Genomic DNA, 20,337 nt, shown 5'->3' with positions numbered 1-20,337 from the left:
TAGATGGTGGCTGAATTGAAGCTGAATCCTGACAAGACAGAAGTACTGTTTTGCGGGGACAGGGGGTGAGCAGGTGTGGAGGACTCCCTCATCCTGAATGGGGTAACTGTGCCCTGGAAGGAACAGGTGCGCAGCCTTGGAGTAATTTTGGACTCGCAGCTGCCCATGAAGGCACAGGTCAATTCTTTGTCCAGGGCAGCTGTCTACCAGCTCCATCTGGTACACAGGCTGAGACCCTATCCGCCCGCAGACTGCCCGCAGACTGTCTCGCCAGAGCGGTGCATGCTCTAGTTATCTCCCGCTTGGACTACTGCAATACGCTCTACGTGGGGCTACATTTGAAGGTGACCCAGAAACTGCAACTAATCCAGAATGCAGCAGCTAGACTGGTTACTGGGAGTGGCTGCCGAGACCATATAACACCGGCCCGTAAAGACCAATATTGGCTACCAGTACATTTTTAAGCGCAATTCAAAGTGTTGGTGGTGACCTTTAAAGCCCCAACCGGCCTCCGCCCAGTATACCTGAAGGAGCGTCTCCACCCCCATCATTGAGCCCGAACACTGAGATCCAGCTCTGAGGGCCTTCTAGCGGTTCCCTCACTGCGAGAAGTGAGCTTACAGGGAACCAAGCAGAGGGCCTTCTTGGTAGTGATGCCTGCCCTGTGGAATGCCCTCCCATCAGATGTCAAGGAAATAAACAACTATCTGACTTTTAGAAGACACCTGAAGGCAGTCCTTTTAAAGTAAGTTTTAAAGTTTGGTGTTTGATCATGTTTGATCATGTTCATAATCTGTTGGGAGCCATCCAGAGTGGCCGGGGAAACCAAGCCAGATGGGTGGGGTATAAATAATAAGTTATTTTTATATTATTATTATTATTCAGTTGCGGCAGCACAAATATTTGCTAGGAATAATCAGAAAACCAGAACAAAATAGGCAGTTGTAAGGATAAATGTGATTATACCTTTAATGGCACCTCTCAAATCTTGTTTAGAAAGATAGGCTGAAGGAGGAGGCTGGGCTAGGCAAGGTTTGTACCAGCACTTTTACATCCTTGAAAATGGAGGCAGAGTCAAATGGACACCAGACACCCCCAGACACCTTGTTCAAATTACCAGTTATAAATTGCAACTAGGTCCTATGACTGAGAATGTTAAGAGGCGGTTCTGTAGCACACAAAGGGGAGATGAGATTTATAGGCTCTAAAAGAACAAAATGTAATGTATTGTTGATATTAAGAATAATAATAATAATTTTCTACCCCGCTCATCTGACTTGGCTGCCCCAGTACACTTCAGCCTTGCCATGGGAAGAACTGGAATCTTTACCTTTAACATGGTTCTGTAAGGCCTCTTGAGATCCATGATGTGGAGATTCCCAATGAGAGGTAAAGGCCTTGGTCCTGGTGGAAGATTTTGGGAGCTCTTGTTCCAGAAAGTGCCTAGTTTCAAAATAAAGGAAATCATAAGGATAAAGAGGAACAACGCTGGAATCGGCTCTATCCAATCCATTTCGTTATTGCAAGCAATTATTTGGGGTAGTGGTTATAATGAAAGCTACAGTGCAATTTGTGAAGAACAATGTCTTGCAACTGCAGTGAGCAGCATATATATTATGCTAGGTACTGTCTCTAGCAAATCATTAAACCATCCAGTAAAATGGAAATGTGTTCTGATTTGCCCCTCTGATTTTTTTCTTCTTCTCCACAACTATTAAAATCTGTACATGGGATGATTTGCCTTTCAGTTTAATGTTTACTCAAGTGAGTGGTGCTTACTTCCACAAACTATTGCCTTCCAGAACAGATTCAAATTCTCTTGAACCTGGCTGCAGACCTGTCACCCAGATTATGTATAAATATATCTGTTATAATGGGTGTAAAGGGCAGCATTCTGAAATTCTTTGGAGTAATCATTGAACTGCATTCAGGGATGGATGTTTCAAAGTGCACCAGTATGGACTTCCGGTGAGGCAAGATGGCAAGCGCCAAGGTCAGCATGGAGCTTCTGAGGACCACAAGCACCAATGGCGTTGTCTGGATGGTACCTGCACCGCCATCAGCACCATGGTTGGGGGGTAACCAGTGGTGCCCAACGCAACAACCGAGGAGGCTGTGAAGAGCCCCAAGCCACCTCCCAGTGGCCTCGACCCCGCTGGGACTGGTAGCATCCCACTGATAGCTGAGCAGAGCTCCAAGGCCTGGAGGCCTGCCTCCGGAGCCAAACAGAAAAAAAGCAGAAACCTCCAGATAAAAACCTGGCAACCCAAAGGCCGACACGGTCTAAAAGACTTCTACAAAAACAACAAAGCTACAGAGCAGTTTGGTCAACAACAGTGTCTACCAACTGCAATGAGCCACCCATATATTATGTTATGTAATGTCTCTAGCGAATCATTAAGCCATCCCTCCGATTTTTTTCTTCTCCACAACTATTCAAAGCTGTACATTGGATGATATGCCTTTCAGTTTAATGTTTACTCAAGTGAGTGGTGCTTACTCACAGAAACTAATGCTTTCCAGAACAGATTAAAAGGGAGTGAACTCATCATTCAGGATTACCTGTAAACTTTGTTTGTTTGTTACACTGGGAGTAGATAGCAGCATTGTGAAATCATTTGCAGATGAAATTATTCCACTTTAATTAGGTACGACTGTATTGTGTCCAGTATTTCCTGAACTTTCTCCAGTTGAAACACTCACAAATATTTTTCTTTTTCACATAGTTTTTATTCATTTTCATCTTGAAACTGTTTAACATGGTGGCAATAGGGTATATCTTTGTATACATTAGAGCATATGACATGCAACAATATGAGCAAGGAAGGATAATAACTAAACTGTACATCCTCTCATAGTGCCTAAATCCATTCCTACAAAGGTTATGGGGCCCAGTGAAGACAAAATTCAAAGTATTTTAGTGGATGTGGCTGGATTTACTTAAGAGAGAAGAGAGATTCAAACCAAACATTTTTTCTATTTCCTGGTGAGACCATGGTGACTTCCACTGACTCCAATGTGAATGGGATTAGCTCCCTCTTCCCTCTCAGAGCAGAAGCTAGGCGGAGAAGGTTTTGAGTTTTTCCTCTTGTGGAGATTGAAGTTTTGGTTTTGAAATTGACACATTTCCACCATTTTCATTTTTCATATGACCAGTCAGAATTCCATTGATGAGGGAAGCCTTAAGCTAACCCAGACTCTCAGAGAAAGTTCATTCAGATACAGAGAGAACATGGTAGTTTTATTCCAGGGATAACCAACAGGTTGATCGGGATCGACTGATCGATACCCGGGAGGTTCTGGTCGATTGCTGGCTCCTTTTCCTTTGTTTTTGCCTCAGAGCAGCTGGCCCTTCCCCCTCTCCCCGCCCACCATTTTCAGCTGATCGCTGGAACAGAAGGCTGAGTTTTCACCGTGAGGCAAATTGTTTCCATAGCAATCTTTTGGTGAATGACTAATCCCCTCTCCCCTTTACTCTCGTCTGACATTTTCCCCTTAATAACGGAGATTTTCTCCATAAAAAGGCTCAAGAACCTTGGCCTTAACCCCTAAAATGGAACTTTCCTCTCTAAAAGAAGCTGAACAACTTTGGCTGCCAGTCCCCCCTGCCCTTGATCGTAGTCTCGTGGGAGTTGGATGTCCCTGTTCTAAGCCAGAAGCAGAAAGTCACAGAATTAATTGGCAGCAAGGAGATGCCAGAAGCAAACCCAGTTGCCAGATCTATTATTACAGACTTTTTAAAGAACCTGGAGGAAACAAAGCCATTGCCCGACAACAACAAATACAGTTCAGAATCAGCATACATTGCAGCCACAGATGTTAACATTCCCAATTTCCTCAACCTTTCCTCATAAGGCATGATTTCCAGACCCTTTTTCATCTTGGTCACAATTGTGTGGCGAGTTCCTGCCTCGCCCTATAGAAATAAAGACACAGGACACAAGAGTTCAAGTTAACCAACTGCTGCTGCTGGGCTTCCTGTTTCCGGCCGTGGAAAATGGCGGATCCCACACGATTGGACCTCAACCGTTCCGGTAATTCAGGGCTGATATGGGGGTAATTAGCCCTGGCAGCCTCCCCAGGGCAGGGGAGGACTGTCTCGACGACCCGCGGTTTGCCCCAGATTGCTGATGTGGCAGACGGCAGGGGCACTGGGTCACGGAGCAAGGGACGGACTGACACTCCTCCGATTCCACCCCATAGCCGGACGCATCTGTTTGGGAAAATATAAAGATTTGGAAAACAACCAGACACGCTCTGAACTGACGAAGCTGGGGAAAAACCTGCAGTATGTACAGTCTCTGATACATCAAACTTCAAAGAGATCCTCATCATGATGTTTGGAATCTGGACGGTCTTGGTATGTTTTTTCTTTTCCCTCTTACATTAACAATTTGCATTGCATGCCAAGCCTCATTAAGAACCTAAATTGCTCTTCAAAAAGTGAGTACAGATGGACTTTCATATATAATTGGGACCTATTCGCAGCGGCTTTGCTTCTAAGATTTGAAATGCCTGTTAAAGACGAAAACAAAGGACAAAGGACAAAATGGCTTCTACCCACCACGCACTTATGGAATATCTGAAATACTTCCCTGATTAAGAGAAACAGGAGCTAACTGATGGTTGGTCATAAAGACTGGAAACAATATTATATACACAACTGTTTGCAAAAAGATGTTTTTTATTATGAGCGAGAGAGAGGGCCGAATGGATGTCTGGCAGCCCCACTCTAGGGCCTGGAGGGGGGATTGGGAGGATTGCAAAGGCCAATTGTTAACTGTCTGATATATTGCTACATTGCAAACAGTCTGCTTAAGAATAAAGAAGGAGGTTTCTCTCTGTTTCTTTGATAACACCTGGACGGGAAAGATCAACGATTTGGGAGCTGCCAAAATAACAATTCTCAAAGAGCTGGACAGAACTTTGAAATTGGATGCAATTAAATGAAGCGGTGCGATGAAAAAACAAAAGCAGCTGAAAGAGTACAATATACGGACAAATCTGCACTCCATAGTCAGAGAGCCTAGCCTAAAGGGTGGGAGGGGAGGGAAAACCAGGTCAGCTGCGGCGCGGGAAAGAGGAAGAGCCCTGGCCACGCCAGACCTAAGTAGGCGAGGCCATGCCCCCCAAGCCAGCTGATTGGCTGGCTCGGGGTATGACGCATCCGAGGATTCTCCACTATCGTGTGCGCTGGAGCCAGCCCCCGCGAGTGTGGGAAGGGGCGTGAAGCCCGCAACCCCACCTCCTCCCTAGCTCGGAAGTGGCTTTCTCTGCACTTCTACCTGGGAATATGATGCTGCAAGATATTTGAAAGTATATGTTAACATGGGAATACATGCAACCAGATTTGTTGGTTGATCTCTATGCCCCAAGTGTCATAAGAAACTCAGGGCCAGGTTTTATTTAAGAGATGCTCCAATGCTAGTTTCTCGGGATTTGGCAGTATGGCAGGTAAAGGGGAACACTTCAGGTTTGTGACAAAGCATGCACCAATTCCACCACTAGGCTACTCAACCCAAATACCCCTGCAGAACAGGGGTGTTTTAAGAAAGGCTCGCATTGCACACACAGGTAGGCTAAGCAAGCCAGGAGCTTGTGAGTCTTAGAAACGTGGCAGAGCACAGAGTTGGTGGGGCATGGGCGATGTTGTAAGCCCAATAGCAGGAGTAAGATCCAGGTCTTCTTGAGATGTTCCAGGGGGTAGCTGGAAGGTGAATTTCTGCAGAAGACTTGTGAAGAAGAGGAAGAGCTCCGTTTTGGCAAGAGTCTCACCTAAACATGCTCTCCGACCTGTAAGGACACACAGGCAGCAGAGAAACTGGGTTTAGGCAGTTGCTTAATAACATCCCAAATACTTTAAAGCAGACTAAAATGCAGAGATAAAATAACAGCCCACGGTGCCCATCTTAAAAGAATTATGACCTCCCAATATGAGCCATCCTGCAATGCTGAAAACCAGGGGTGGGAAACCTTTCTCGGCCTGAGGGCCACATTCCCTGGTGAGCAACATTCCAGGGGCCGCACACCAATGGTGGCCAGATCTAGTGGCAGAAATGGCCACAGCAACGGATGTGATTCTTACCTTTGCACAATAGGCTACATTCCAGGCATGTAAAAATCCCATTGACTAAGCACACACTATGGAACCAGGCAGAGGGCCTTCTCAGTAGTGGCGCCCTCCCTGTGGAACACCCTCCCACCAGATGTCAAAGAGAACAACAACTACCAGACTTTTAGAAGACATCTGAAGGCAGCCCTGTTTAGGGAAGCTTTTAATGTTTGATGTATCACAGTATTGTAATATTCTTTTGGTAGCCGCCCAGAGTGGCTGGGGAAGAGTGGCTGGGGAAGCCCAGCCAGATGGGCGGGGTATAAATAATAAATTATTATTATTATTATTATTATTATTATTATTATTATCATGCAGGTATACACAAAAGTAAAAAAAAATACCTGCAGAGAAAGGCATGAAAGCATCTCTCTTTACGAATTTTCCTTCAGAGTTAAGAAAATGTTCAGGATAGAATTTATGTGGTTTCTCCCATTGAGATTCATCGTGCAGCACAGAGGACAGCAATGGTATGATGTATGTTCCCTGCAAAGGCAAAGCAAGAGTCATTTTAAAATAAAGTGTATTCCTCTGGTATAATAAATATTTAGTGTATGAGAAATGAGATTTGAGTTCATCTGAGAAATGTCTTTAGTTTGACAAACTTTAATGTATAAACCATGATCTCCCACTAGAAATGGTTTCTTTTCCAACCTTGTTCTCCTTCCCACTGAGATCTGTTTAATGGGTTGAAGCTGATGCCTGACACCTTCCGAAGGGTAGATTGCATGCTTACAATGCAATCCTATACAAGTCTGCTCAGATGTCACCCACACTGAAGTCCAAGGGGCTTACTCCCAGGAAAGTCTTAAAATATATTGTAACTAGTGGGCAGCAGTTCAATGAAAAGGATCACCTTTGGAATGAAGTAGCCATTAAGGGTAACATCTGTAGCCGTGGCATGTGGCAGGTTGGTTGGGACGATATTGGCAAACCTCTGGATCTCATGGACCACGGCATCCGTATAAGGCATTTTTGTTCGGTGTTCAATCCTTGGCTGAGAAGATCCAACAACCTTTGCAATTTCTTCTTGGACCTTTACTGGGGGAAACAAAAAGAAAAAAAGAAAAGCATTCATTTTTCTGCTCAGATTATGTCTTTGATTTAGGTCTCTTAAAAATTAATCTCTGAACCATAAAACTGCCACAAACTCATTCTACAATTCCATAGGCTCACAAATTTAATCTCTAGAATTTAACAAATGTATTTTTAAGAAGGACAAACAAACAATTTAGACAATAACCTGATATAGTGAGGGAGAGATATGCATCCAGGATGATTATTAAAATATCACTGCTGGGAATATTCTGAAGTGGTATCTTTTACATATAAAGGTCAAAAATAAAGATTTTGGGATCCTCCGGACCCTGACAAATTCTTGAGAAAATATGGGAAAGAGTTAGCTGGAGAAAGAGCATTTGGAAGGGAAGCAGGACAGGAAGAGGAAGAGTCAACAGAGGTACAGGCAAAAGACAAACAAATAGGGAATATACTCACATACTTAGTCTCTAGAATGTGACACTGGTATTTTTTAAACAGGAAAAACATTTTAGCCAATAACCTGATATACTGATGTAGGGCAATTCATCCAGGATGATTATTACATTATCACTGCTGGGAATATCCTGAAGTGGTATCTTTTACATATAATGGTAAAAACCAAATATTTCGTGATCCTACCGAGCCATACAGATTTTGGAGAAAATATGGTGGAAAGTTAGCTGGAGAAAGAGCATTTGTACAGGAAGAGGAAGATTCAACCGAGGTGGAGGCGAAAGAGAAATAACTATGGAACAAGATGGCTTTGAAAATTCTAACTGGGAATGTAAATAAGCAAAATAATAAGACTAAGTGAATAAAATTGATCATGTTGTAAAGAAGTTAAACTTGGAAGTTATATGCCTCCAAGAAACAGGAAAACTATTAGCTTGGCAAATAAAGAAGAAAGAAGAAAAAACTGCATTGATAGAATAAAGGTAGGAGGCAGAGTTGTGGAAAATCTGAAAAAAATAATAGATCAATTTGTGAGTTTTTATACAGCACCATATTAAGGCAAATGAGTTAAGGTAGAAGAAATGGGTAAATATTTAGAAGACAACAGACTGCTTAAGATACCAAAAGTTAAAATGTCATTTCTGAATGGAGCTTTCACAATGATGGTTTTACAGCAAGTAATTTTACAGGCAAAATTAGGGAAGGCACCCGGACCTGATGGAGTTTCAGCAATATATTATTAAAAAATTACAAGATTACCTAATGCAACCTTTAAAAGATATTATGATTATAACTTTGAATACAGGACAGTTACCCAAATCCCGGAAGAGTGTATACATAACATTGATTCATAAACAAAATAGAGATCCAAAGCTGGTTAAGAGCTATTGACCTATTTCGATGTTGGATAAGGATTATAAATATGTTTGCAGACATATTAGCTAATAGGTTGAAAACTGTATTAAAAGAGAAAGCATTTAAACTCTGAGAAAGCATTTGACAATGTTTCCTGGGACTTTATATGTTTAAGGCTTTGGAATATATGGTTTGTGGAGACAGTTTTATAAAAGGAGTTAAGGCAATATATACTGATCCATCAGTAAGTAATGTATTGAATGAGAATTGTAAAATAACTAAAGGAACTAGACATGGTTGCCCACTGTCACCTTTATTGTTTATAACAGTTTTAGAAGTTTTGGTACAAAGAATAAGATGTAATGAAACAAATAAGTGGGAATAAAAGCAGGAAAGAGACAATATGAATAATAATATAATAATATAATATAATATAATATAATATAATATAATATAATATAATATAATATAATACAATACAATACAATACAATATATAGATTTTGCAGATAATTTGGTGATATTTGTTGAGGAACCAATACAGTCAATCCCAAAGGCATTGGAAAAGATTATTTATTTATTTATTTAGAAATAGCAGGTCTTAAAATTAATAAAGACATGGCAAACTAGAGTTTAGAAAATCATTTCTAAAGGATCAACTTTCATCATCTAAAACTACTGAACCCCCTTCGGAAGCAGGAGAAGAGGGGGGATTTTTTCCGGACTGTTTAAACCTGCAGAAGAGTGTAAAGAAAAGTAATTTTCCACCGTCTTGAACCTGGGAGCGGGGTGTCAGGACAGACTTTTTGGGAAGTTCATTGACTATAGACAAATGTTTTTGACAGACAGCTAAAAGAAGAGAAACATAGTGATTCCATTGTTCTCTTTCGCATTTTAAAGGAACAAATATTGACAAAATATCTGAAAAAGGAAACTTTGTTGTGAGATCTGCTGTTAAAAAAAAAAGAAAAGAAAGAAAAGAGATTGATACAAATAGAAGTTCTTCCCCTAGAGGGAGCTTGTGAAACTGTTATTAAATTTGAACTGGGGAGCTTCGCAGCTGCAAACAGATTAAGATCGTGGGAACAGACTTCTGACCTTGCATAACAATGTATTCAGAGGCTCTGGTGTGTGCTTTCTGCAAGACAAGTGCTTTATTGGAACAGTTACATGAGAAGACGAATTTGATGACTGTTGCGATTAGAAATTTTGGACAGGTAGTGGGTATCTATATAGAGCCCACCCAGGAATCAACTCAGGAGTGTGCTCTGACAGATCAGATGAGGGAGGAGGTTGTTGCTGGACCCTATGCAGGGATGTCTTGACTTTTCAAGTCTGGCAATGGGCCGTGAGGAGTTTGGGGTTGTGGGGGTCCTCAACTCTGGAGGGACCTTGAAACATGCTTTTAAATACCACATGGAGTTCAGTGTGGACTATGGAAAAGGCGCTGATCTGTCGAGAAGGGACAAAAATACTGTCAAGTTGGAGTTTCCACGAGTGAAAGGATCAGGAGACAAAGTAAAGTACAGGTATAAAGATGAAGAAGATCTGCGGAAGGGACATGGAAGAGACTTAAGGGCCTCGGACAGGTTAATTACCAGGTTAATGAACTAGATGGATGGGATAGAAAGGACTGACAAAACCCGGGACCAGGAGGAAGAGACGTTGGATGAAGATTGGAAGAAAGTTTTTTTTAATTTTTTTTTATTTAGGATTGTTTTGTAAAATTAATGAGTATTAGAAAAATGTTGGAACGAAATTATTTGGCTTTAGCAGAAATGTTAAAAAGAACTATGCAAGAATATGTCATGGTTATGAGAAATTGGTATAAATAAGTTTTAAGTTTAAAGTTTTAGGGTTTTTTATTGTAAGATAAGGTTAAAATAGATTAAGGTAATTTAATGACAGAATATTATGAAAAATGGGAAGGATTTGCTGTGATAATTAATAACTAGAATACAAAAAAGGGAGGTGTGAGGAGGTCGACGAAATAAGGTAATGGCAGTTAAGGATTTGAGAATATTGGATTTGTTTTTAAATTTTTGTGGTTTACTTCTGTTTTTTGATTTTGATGTGTTATGTGTTTTGGTTTTGCTCTTTGATTTTGATTTTTATCGATTTGTATTGTTTGATTGCTGTTTGTTTTTCCCTTTTTTTGTTTTTTCTGTAATTTTAAAATGCTTAATAAATATCATTTTTAAAAAAATTAAAATTAATAAAGATAAAACTAAACTCCTGGTAAAAAATATGAATGATGAGAGTAAAAATAAATTACAAAGTTTATCTATCTTAAAGAGTAAAAAGAAGATTAAATATTTGGGTGTGTGGTTAAGAGCAAGAATATAAATTTGTATAAGGATAATTATTTAAAAACTTGGGAGGATATTAAAATAAATTTGCAAATATGGAGGAGAATGAAACTTTCATTACTCCAACAATTAAAATGAATGTATTACTGACAATATTCTTTTTGATTGATTGATTGATTGATTATTATTTAGTGAATGTATATACCACCCTATATCCAGAGGTTCACAGAATAAAATCAAAATATAAAACCACAAAATACATAATCAAAATAAAAACAACCACCCAATAACCTCCCTACAAAAAAACCACATTTTAAAAGGTCATAGAATGTTTCAATCAATACCAGTGATCAGGACGACAAATTGTTTCAACAAATGGCAAAAATATATTTCTAAATATATCTGACAAGGAAAAATAAGAATAAAACATAAAAAATTGACAGATGAAAGAGAAAGGAGGTTTTTTCCTGCCGCATATGAGAGTCTATTATGAAGCATCTTGTGTATGCTGTTTGAGGGAATGATTGTTATTGAATAATCCACATATTTCAGATTGGGAAGGTCATGATAATATTTTTGGTTGGCACGCTTACTTGAAGTATGAAAATGTGAAAGTACATAAAGGATTTACAAACCATATAATCAGGGGAAAAAAATGCATACAGTATGGGATAAGTATAAAAACCTGCTGGAGACCAAAACACCACTATGGCTTTCACTTTTGGAGAATTTACCGGTAAATTAATTTTTAAAAAAGATTTATCAGAGATGTTAACAACATGGTTACAATATCATTTGAATGAAGTATTTAAAAGGGATATGAAGCGGGGGGTTGGGGAATGAAAATCACAACGAGAAAGAGACCTGTTAAACTGTAATGTTAAAGTGATATGTAAAATGTATAAGATCTTATTGGAATGGGAGACAAAGGACGAACAAGTGAAATCTTCAATGATACACTAGGCAATAGATATTAGTAATAATACAGAAATGGAGGCATGGGAAAGTTTATCAAACGTGGATATAAAATTTACAGAATGTTTTAGTTTAAGAGACAACTATATGAAAATGTTACATAGATGGTACCTGACACCTAGTAAATTGGTTAAATGTATAAATCCAAACTGAATATGTGCTGGAAACGTAAAGAGAAAGAAGGTACTATTTTTCATATGTGGTGGGCTTGTAATAAGGTTAAAGTTTACTGGGAAATGATATATGATGAACTGAAAACAATGTTTAAAAAACCATAAGCTTTTTCTTTTGGAAATTATGAGATCAGAACTACCTAGAAATTTATTTAGTATAGAATATTTAGAAATTTATTTATGTATGCAATTTATATAAATTTATACAAATTTATTTATTTATGCAACCATAGCTGCAAGGTTATTATTTGCTCAAAAATGGAACGATGAAGAGGTCCCGACAAGAGAAGAATGGATACAGAAATTAATGGTCTACGCAGAAATGGCAAAACAAAAAGATTATTATTATTTTTAGAAAGCAATGGAAGTGGTTTATTGCGTATTTACAAACAAACTGTAAACATACTAAGACATTGGCAGGATTAATGTAAAAACCCGCAGTTTCAATATATCTATTGGATATATACGGGAATATATATCTAAAAGAATATGTTGAGATAATTTGGAGTATGCAGTAATATGAAATGAAATGTAAAGAACCACAGAAAGAGGGAGAAGGGAGTGCAGGTTGAAATGTTAAGCTTATGACTGAACAATTTTGTGTGTGTGTGTGTGTGTGTGTGTGTATGCAAATTATAAATATTTTATCTCTCTAATAGTTACATATAACTGGAATTAAGATATCTCAGAATAATGGGAGCCAACCCAATTAAAAGCACTCACTCTGAATTTCAGGATGTTTCATCATTAGTAACAGTCCCCAGCGCAGTGTGGTAGAAGTGGTCTCCATGCCAGCAGCAAATAAATTGGCCACAACAGTTTTTAAGTTTTCGTTGTGGAAATATGCATTTGTCTTCTTCTTCTTCTCCTCCTGGGTTGCAAAGAGTATGAACTGATTAAAACGAATGTAGTGAGAAAATTTCATGTGCAAAGATAAAAATGAATACCTGACTGGACCCGATGATCCAAAGTATCATTGCACATCACTCCAGTCACTAAGTAGTGAGAGATTCCAGGTTTTCCAGACTATGCCATCATGATGATATAGGGTTCCTGCAGGAGGAGTGCTCGCCTCCAGGCCAAGAGAGGCGAGTCACCAGAGGATTGGGGCCGCCCTATGCCTTGGGGCAGATAAAAGCCGGCCAGCCCCAGTCCCAACTTGCGGGAGCAACATTGTTGGTTGCTAGTTCCTGCCTGGCCCCTGTCCTGCTTTCCTGCCTGAGCTCATGACCCGCCCTGTCTCCCTGCTTGCATGCCTGTTCCTGACTTCACCCGACTCCCTGCCCTGCACCCAGCTTCTGCTACTACGGACTGCCTCCATGTTGCGTCTTTGACCACGGACCGGACTTGGACCTCGCCTCTCGGGTAACCCATGGGACCAGCACACAAGGCCTGTATATCTGCTTTAACTTTTCAAACTCATCAGTAATTAGTTTAAGATTTTAGAAATCATTTCCAGCCTGTTATTTAGAACTCTGTCATCACCCAACCACCTGTTTCCTTTTCTGGGTGCTAATTAATTGATAAGCAGAAACTCCAATTCATATTCATTTCCAGTCTTAGTAATGGTTAAAAGAACTGAAGCCCTAATTTAAGGGTGATTGGTCAGTGCATGGGCCAATGTTTTTTCCTTGCTCTGAGATACCTCCCCACCCTCAAAGCTTCCTATCTCCTCCAGTGTAAAGAATGCCTTCTTCTGAGCACATGAGGCATTATCCCATTGTCCCTTGTATCAAAAGGGAGTCTGGCAACCAATATTTATGACTTGATTACCTCTCATCACTGCATAATTATCTATAATTACATGTTTTCTTGATCAGGGATTTTTTTCCAGAAATGCTGTTGAGCATGCAACCTTTGACCTTGCAGAGGCAACTTCTGTAACACATTAACAATGGCTGACTATTGGGAAAGGGGAGGAAGTATGCCAGGTTGGTCCCTTCTGAAGTGAGACTTCCTGACTACAACTTATGCATTCACTTGCGAATATGCCCTCAAAACATGAATTGAAAATGGCAACGCTTATTCTGGGCCAACTTAAAAGACTCCATTACCTCTTGCTGTTGGATAAGAAATGAGTCAATAAAGCTCCTCTGGTCATTTTCATCCAGATCTCTGAGGTGTTTTATGAAGGTGGCATTTATGAAGGCAAACAGCTCATCTCTGTTTTGGATGACAGTCTTACGAGCCCCCAAAAGAAAACCAAGAGCAGGAAACATGTTATACAGCTGAAAGGATAAAAATGTGAAAATAGAAAAAGAGACATTAGAAAAACTCAGTATTGTACTCTCAGCTGGGTCTCTCAGAGCATGACTGCCCAAATACAAAACAAAACTCTTGAATGCCATTTGGAATGGGGTTAGGGCTACCTCAGCATAGCATAATTTATGTGCAACCCCAAAATAATATGCTATGGCAGTTCTCTTGCCTTCAGAGAGGGAGATCTGCCCTTGGAGGCCCCTTCTGAGCCATCATGGAACAAACAATCACTTGTTCTTCCTTGTCCTTGGAGTCCCGATGGCAGTGAGGCCAGGAAGCGTGTTGTTACAGCTTGGTCTCTCCCACAAATGCAAGACAACACTGGCTGTTAACTGCTAAAACAACAAACTAGGACGGAGCTCCTCTACTCATCGTCCTCCCCAGAAGATGCAGTCGCCCAGACTGAGCTCCTCCCCCTTCCCCAGAATGGAAGCCCCCACCTTTTCTTCCGGTATCTTTCACGCAGCTCTGCCACTTTTGAAATCCTACGAGATTTGGCAGAGAGTATTTCCTGCATTCCAATGTCTTGCCCACTATTGGAGTTCTCACACCTCTGTCTGTCCCTTTGGTCGGAGCTCAGATTACAGCTGCTTTCCCCCTCCTCTCTGCTTTCTGCTGTTAACTATCCTCTCCCTGTGCCTGCTTCTTCTCCTCCTGTCAGAATCTGAGCTTCGCTGACACGTGTTTGCAAAAGAGACTTTGTTGTAGTTACGAGATGACTGTCACTTGTTCTTCCTTGTCCTTGGAGTCCTGACTGCAATCAGGCCAGAAAGGGTTTGTGCAAAAGAGACTTTATTATAGTTACGGGATGACTGTGCCGTATGAGTTTTCTAAATATTTCGAATCACCACCAGGTTTCTCACAATATCATTTTGTGTTTTGTAGTGAATCGTGAACAATATACAATAAACAGGTTGCCCTGCCCACTTTGCATACACCGTTATTATAATCAACTGTTTGTTTGTTTTAAATGGAAAAAATAGATTACCGTGACTGAAAAGCTTGCGAAAAGCTGGACATTTTCATTGACCAACTTCAGAAGTCTTATGTATGTGGGATCTTCATAATCAAATCGCTTGTCTAGTAGTATGGCCACTATAATATTAGCAACAGCTGCATTCATAATTGTTGTGGTCTCAAATGGGTTTCCTATACATAAATATGACAGTTAAACAAAAATACATTTTTAAAAATGTGGGATGTAAAACACATAGGAGTCAAGTACAACATTCCTAGAATAGACATGCTATGGGGTGCTTTCTACCAGCCAGGAGAAAACTTCCTGTTTCCTCTGCTAACGCAAGTTGGGAGATATAATTAAACAATATATCCCCTCCTGCCTCCCTGAACATCCCCACAGAAATTCAAAGTATGGAAAGGGCATTGTTTTTAAGTCTGTTCTTTGTTGCCTTAAATCCCTACTGGCAGCTTCCCTATGTGTAGACCTCCTTTATCAAAGAAACTGATCCTAAGTGTTGCCGGATGTGGCCATAGCTGGGCTAAGAAATGCTTGGAAGTCACAGGAGTTATTGCAGTGCAATCTGCACATTACAGGAACAGACCAATTGCAGGGAACCTTGGGATCTGTGCTTCTGGAATTTAGGAATATGTAACACAATAGTCTTGGCACCTTTAAACTATGGTAGTGTAGCTATGCACCAGAGGAAAACACCAACCCACCTTCGTAAGATTCAAATTTATTTATCAGGACACTGCATTCCTCAACAATTCTATCCTCTATGGTCCTCTTTCCCATTCCGTAGTCCCGTAATGTGCTTAAAGCAAACCGCCGCATCACTTTCCAGTTTTCACCATTAGATAGAATTACACCTGAAGAGACGGGAAGAAAGGTATCATGTTTGTATGGACATTGAACAAAGAATCAATAAATTGTGTTCTGCATTTCTTCCATGGAACCGAGAATTGATCCCAGCTATTCTCCCATTCAGACTCAGACTTCTGAGCTTTGACAAAGTAGCTGGCAGCTGTGCCATCAGAGCAAGACCTGAGAACACATTGAACAATATTTTCCCCTACTAAGTGTAGGATAGAGTAGAGGGTGGTTTGTACATGTCAGGCCAAGCAGAACTCAGCTTGTTATTTGTATTCCATTATGCCTTCTTAATTTATCCTCTCTGTGTAGGCTAGGCCAGAAAATGGTCAGTCAGTTTCCCCTTGGTGTGTGGCATTACTTTTCCATGTGACTATTATTCACAATCCTCCTGTCTCATTCTCCCCCACCTCTACAATATGACTCCCACTCTACAATATGGAAGAAGGTGGGAATGGGAAAGGTTTGCTTTAAATGGTCTCCATTTTTGTTTCTTCAACAGAGCACCACTGAGCCACTGAAAGTCAAGACCTGGTCCACTCTTTTTAACATTTTAGCTTGATCTGCAGAAATCCACAGGTGACACTTTTTGTGACACATTCTCAGCCTAATGCCTGCAGATACTCTGTCAATGTCAAAGGCACTGAGGTGGGTTGAAAAATTCACAAGGATTTCCCCCACAGGAAACAATGGATTTCGATGACTTGCTTTGCAAACACTCATCTTACAAACCATTTCTTGGGAACATATTGTGTTCACCTGGTGGGATCTGTTTGTGTCTGCAAGCATTACAAGTTGCAATAGAAAGGGAGGTGCCTCACCAAAGCCTTGTGCAAGCTCTTGAAATAATGGAACGATGGGCCTGTCAGCAAATGCGTCCGCCTGATTAACCAGAGCCTCCTTTACTGTCTCATATCCTGTCAACACCACAGTTTTCTGGGGTCCCAGTTGGATGCTGAAGACAGGGCCATATTGCTTTGACAACTGGAATTCAACAGAAGAAAAAGTGAGAAACAGAGTTCTGGCATACCCAAAGAATATATTAATGCAAATCCTCTCTGACAGAACCAATACTGCATTAACTACCACCCAGTCTCAAATCTTCCATTCTTTTGCAAGGTAATTGAGCGGGTGGTTGCTGAACAACTCCAGGAATGTCTAGAGGATGCGGACTATTTGGATGCCTTCCATTTGGGATTCAAGCCTCATCATGAGACTGAAACTGCCTTGGTTGTGCTGCTCGATTATCTCCGGCCGGCTAAGGACAAAGGTGAAAGCTGTTTCCTAGTTCTGCTGGTTCTCTGTGACCTTTGATACCATCGACCATGGCATCCTTCTGGACTGTCTAGAGGGGCTGGGATCTGGGGGCACTGTTATACGGTGGTTCCGCTCCTTTCTCCTGGGCCGTTTCCAGAAAGTGGTGTTGGGAGATGAGTGTTCAGGCCCCTGGGCTCTCACTTGTGGGGTTTGCGGATAATAACCAGCTCTACCTCTCTTTTAAATAAAAACCATTGAAGGCGGTGAAGGTCCTGTGTGAGTGTCGGGGGGCGGTTGGAGGATGGATGGTGGCTGACAGATGGAGGTTGAATCCTGACAAGACAGAAGTACTGTTTTTGGGGGACAGGAGGCAGGCAGGTGTGGAGGACTCCTGGTCCTGAATGGGGTAACTGGGCCTCTGAAGGACCAGATGTGTAGCCTGGGATTCATTTTGGACTCACAGCTGTTCATGGAGGCGCAGGTCAATTCTGTGTCCAGGGCAGCTGTCTACCAGCTCCATCTGGTACGCAGGCTGAGACCCTATCTGCCAGCAGACTGTCTTGCCAGAATGGTGCATGCTCTCGTTATCTCCTGCTTGTACTACTGCAATGTGCTCTATGTGGGACTACTTTTGAAGGTGACCCAGAAACTGCAACAAATCCAGAATGCGGTAGCTACACTGGTGACTGGGAGTGGCTGCCGAGACAATATACCACTGGTTCTGAAAGACCTACGTTGGCTCCCAGTACATTTCCAAGCACTATTCAAAGTGTTGATGCTGACCTTTAAAGCCCTAAATGGCCTCGGCCCAGTATCCTGAAGGAGCGTCTCCACCCCCACCGTTCAGCCTGGACACTCAGGTCCAGGGCTCAGGGCCTTATGGTGGTTCCCTCACTGTGAGAAGTGAGGTTACAGGTTACAGGACAGAGTGCCTTCTCGGTAGTGGCACCTGCCCTGTGGAATGCCATCCCATCAGATGTCAAGGCAATAAACAACTATCTGATTTTTAGAAGACACCTGAAGGCAGTCCTTTTAAGGAAAGTTTTTAATGTTTGATGTTTTATCATATTCTTAGTCTGTTGGGTGGCCGGGGAAACCCAGCCAGATGGGCAAAGTATAAATAATAAATTATTATTATTATTCAGTTGTGGCAGAACAAATATTTGCTAGGAATAATCAGAAAACCAGAACAAATCAGGCAGTTGCAAGGATAAAAGTGATTATACCTTTAATGGCACCTCTCAAATCTAGTTTAGAAAGATAGGCTGAAGGAGGAGGCTGGGCTAGGCAAGGTTTGCATTGGCACTTTTGAATCCTTGAAAACGGAGGCAGAGTCAAACGGGATTCGACACCAAACACCTTGTTCAAATTACCAATTATAAAATGCAACTAGGTCCTATGATTGGGAAAGTTAAGAGGTGGTTCTGTAGCACACAAAGGGAAGATGAGATTTATAGGCTCTAAAAGAACAAAATGTAACGCATTATTGATATTAATAATAATAATAATACTAATTTTCTACTCCGCTCATCTGATTGGGCTGCCCCAGTACCCTTCAGCCTTGCCATGGGAAGAACTGGAATCTTTACCTTTAACATGGTTCTGTGAGGCCTCTTGCGATCCATGATGTGGAGATTCCCAATGAGAGGTAAAGGCCTTGGTCCTGGTGGAAGATTTTGGGAGCTCTTGTTCCAGAAAGTGCCCAGTTTCAAAACAAAGTAAACCATAAGGATAAAGAGGAACAATGCTGGAATCGGCTCCATCCAATCCATTTTGTTTCAGCAAGCAATTTTTTTTGCAGTGGGTATAATGAAAGCTACAGTGCAGTTTGGTCGAGGACAATGTCTTGCAACTGCAGTGAGCAGCATATATATTATGCTAGGTACTGTCTCAAGCTAATCATTAAACCATTATTAAACTCTCTTGAACCTGGCTGCAGATCTGTCACCCAGATTATGTGTAAAATTAATCTGTTATAAGGGGAGTAAAGGGCAGCAGTATGTTGAAATTCTTTGTAGTGATTATTGAACTGCATTCAGGGATGGATTTCTGAAAGTGCAGCAGTATGGACTTCTGGAGAGGCAAGTTGGCAAGCGCCACAGCAGCATGGAGCCCCTGAGGACCACAAGCACCAATGGCACTGCCTGGCTGGTGCCCGCACTGCCACCATGGCTGCCGTCGCCACCATGATTGGGGGGTAACCAGGGTTTCCCAACATGACAACCATGGAGGCTGCACAGAGCCCCAGCCCCCCAGTGGCCTCAACCCCGCTGTGGCTGGGAGCATCCCACTGAGATCTCAGCAGAGCCAGAGGAGTAGCAAGCTCAGGTGGTACCTGGTGTGGAATTTTTTTTGTCACCCCTCCATGACTCCCAAGCCTACAGCAAGCCAGGGGAAGGGGGGGGGAGCTTCACCACTTTGCTGGGGCCGCTCGCTGTCAGCTTGGGATTCATGGGCGGGGAGAGTGACAAGAAATTTTCCACAACCCCCTTGCTCTGCTCCTGGCCCAATGCCCTGCATTGCAAGAGGTTCAAAATCCTTTTCTAAATGTGCATGAAGTAAGAACATTCTGGCGGTCAGATCTATTCCTCAGTGGAACAGTCTCCCTCGGAAGGGGGCGTACTCTCCTTCCTTGGAGGTTTTTATAGAGAGGTTGGATGGCCATCTGTCCTGGATGCTTTAGCGGAGATTCCTACATTGCAGGGGGTTGGGCTCGCTCAAGTTAGAGGAAACGTCTCAGCCTTGCATGCTCACTTGGGGTCTTTTTCATTCCCTCAGCCAGAGGCTGGGCTAAGGCAGGGAGCGGCTGGTGGGAGGGTCGTTCATCTGGAATTCCCCTGCAGAAACACCATCGAGCAGCTGAGGAATGGCTTTTAATGAGCGCCTCTCACCTGTTGATTATTGTGCAATTATGCAGCGTACGGTTTACATGGGTTGGATCGGCAGCAGCCCCCTACCCACTGTACAGGTAGACTGCACATGGCCAGGGGCTCAGTCAGCTCCGACACTGCACCTAGCCTTGCCTGCCGGCCCCGATCCCAAATGGGGTGCAGCGCTCGGCCTGAATCGCGTG

General features: G+C 41.9%; 2 protein-coding genes across 2 annotated transcripts in view; both read right to left on the bottom strand.

The window, feature by feature from the left end:
- Positions 1 to 20,337, bottom strand: part of LOC308473029 (uncharacterized protein) — a 115,082-nt gene that overhangs the window by 53,530 nt on the left and 41,215 nt on the right. The window lies entirely within an intron of this gene.
- LOC308473511 (cytochrome P450 2K1-like) lies at positions 4,667 to 19,128 on the bottom strand. Its single transcript, XM_080999199.1, has 9 exons — positions 18,854 to 19,128; positions 16,829 to 16,991; positions 15,857 to 16,006; positions 15,165 to 15,325; positions 13,972 to 14,145; positions 12,641 to 12,788; positions 6,969 to 7,153; positions 6,457 to 6,598; positions 4,667 to 5,793 (listed from the first exon to the last, which is right to left on the bottom strand). Exons 1-9 carry the CDS (start codon positions 19,034 to 19,036, stop codon positions 5,606 to 5,608), a joined length of 1,494 nt encoding a protein of 497 aa, XP_080855325.1. The 5' UTR covers positions 19,037 to 19,128; the 3' UTR covers positions 4,667 to 5,605.

Source organism: Podarcis pityusensis, assembly GCF_964106645.2.
Source record: "Podarcis pityusensis genome assembly, chromosome: 3".
NCBI classification, from domain to species: Eukaryota; Metazoa; Chordata; class Lepidosauria; order Squamata; family Lacertidae; genus Podarcis; species Podarcis pityusensis.
This window is presented reverse-complemented; position numbering and strand designations above follow the sequence as displayed.

Bases quoted from the DNA above. Each gene is read 5' to 3' on its own strand.
- LOC308473511 (XM_080999199.1), bottom strand. From the start codon at position 19,036: ATGGATTGGATGGAGCCGATTCCAGCATTGTTCCTCTTTATCCTTATG. The intron at 12,789-13,971 runs GTAATGGAGTCT...TTTGCAACCCAG, and splicing joins TTCTTATCCAACAGCAAGAG to GAGGAGAAGAAGAAGAAGAC. The intron at 5,794-6,456 runs GTATTTTTTTTT...GTGTCCTTACAG, and splicing joins TTTCATGCCTTTCTCTGCAG to GTCGGAGAGCATGTTTAGGT.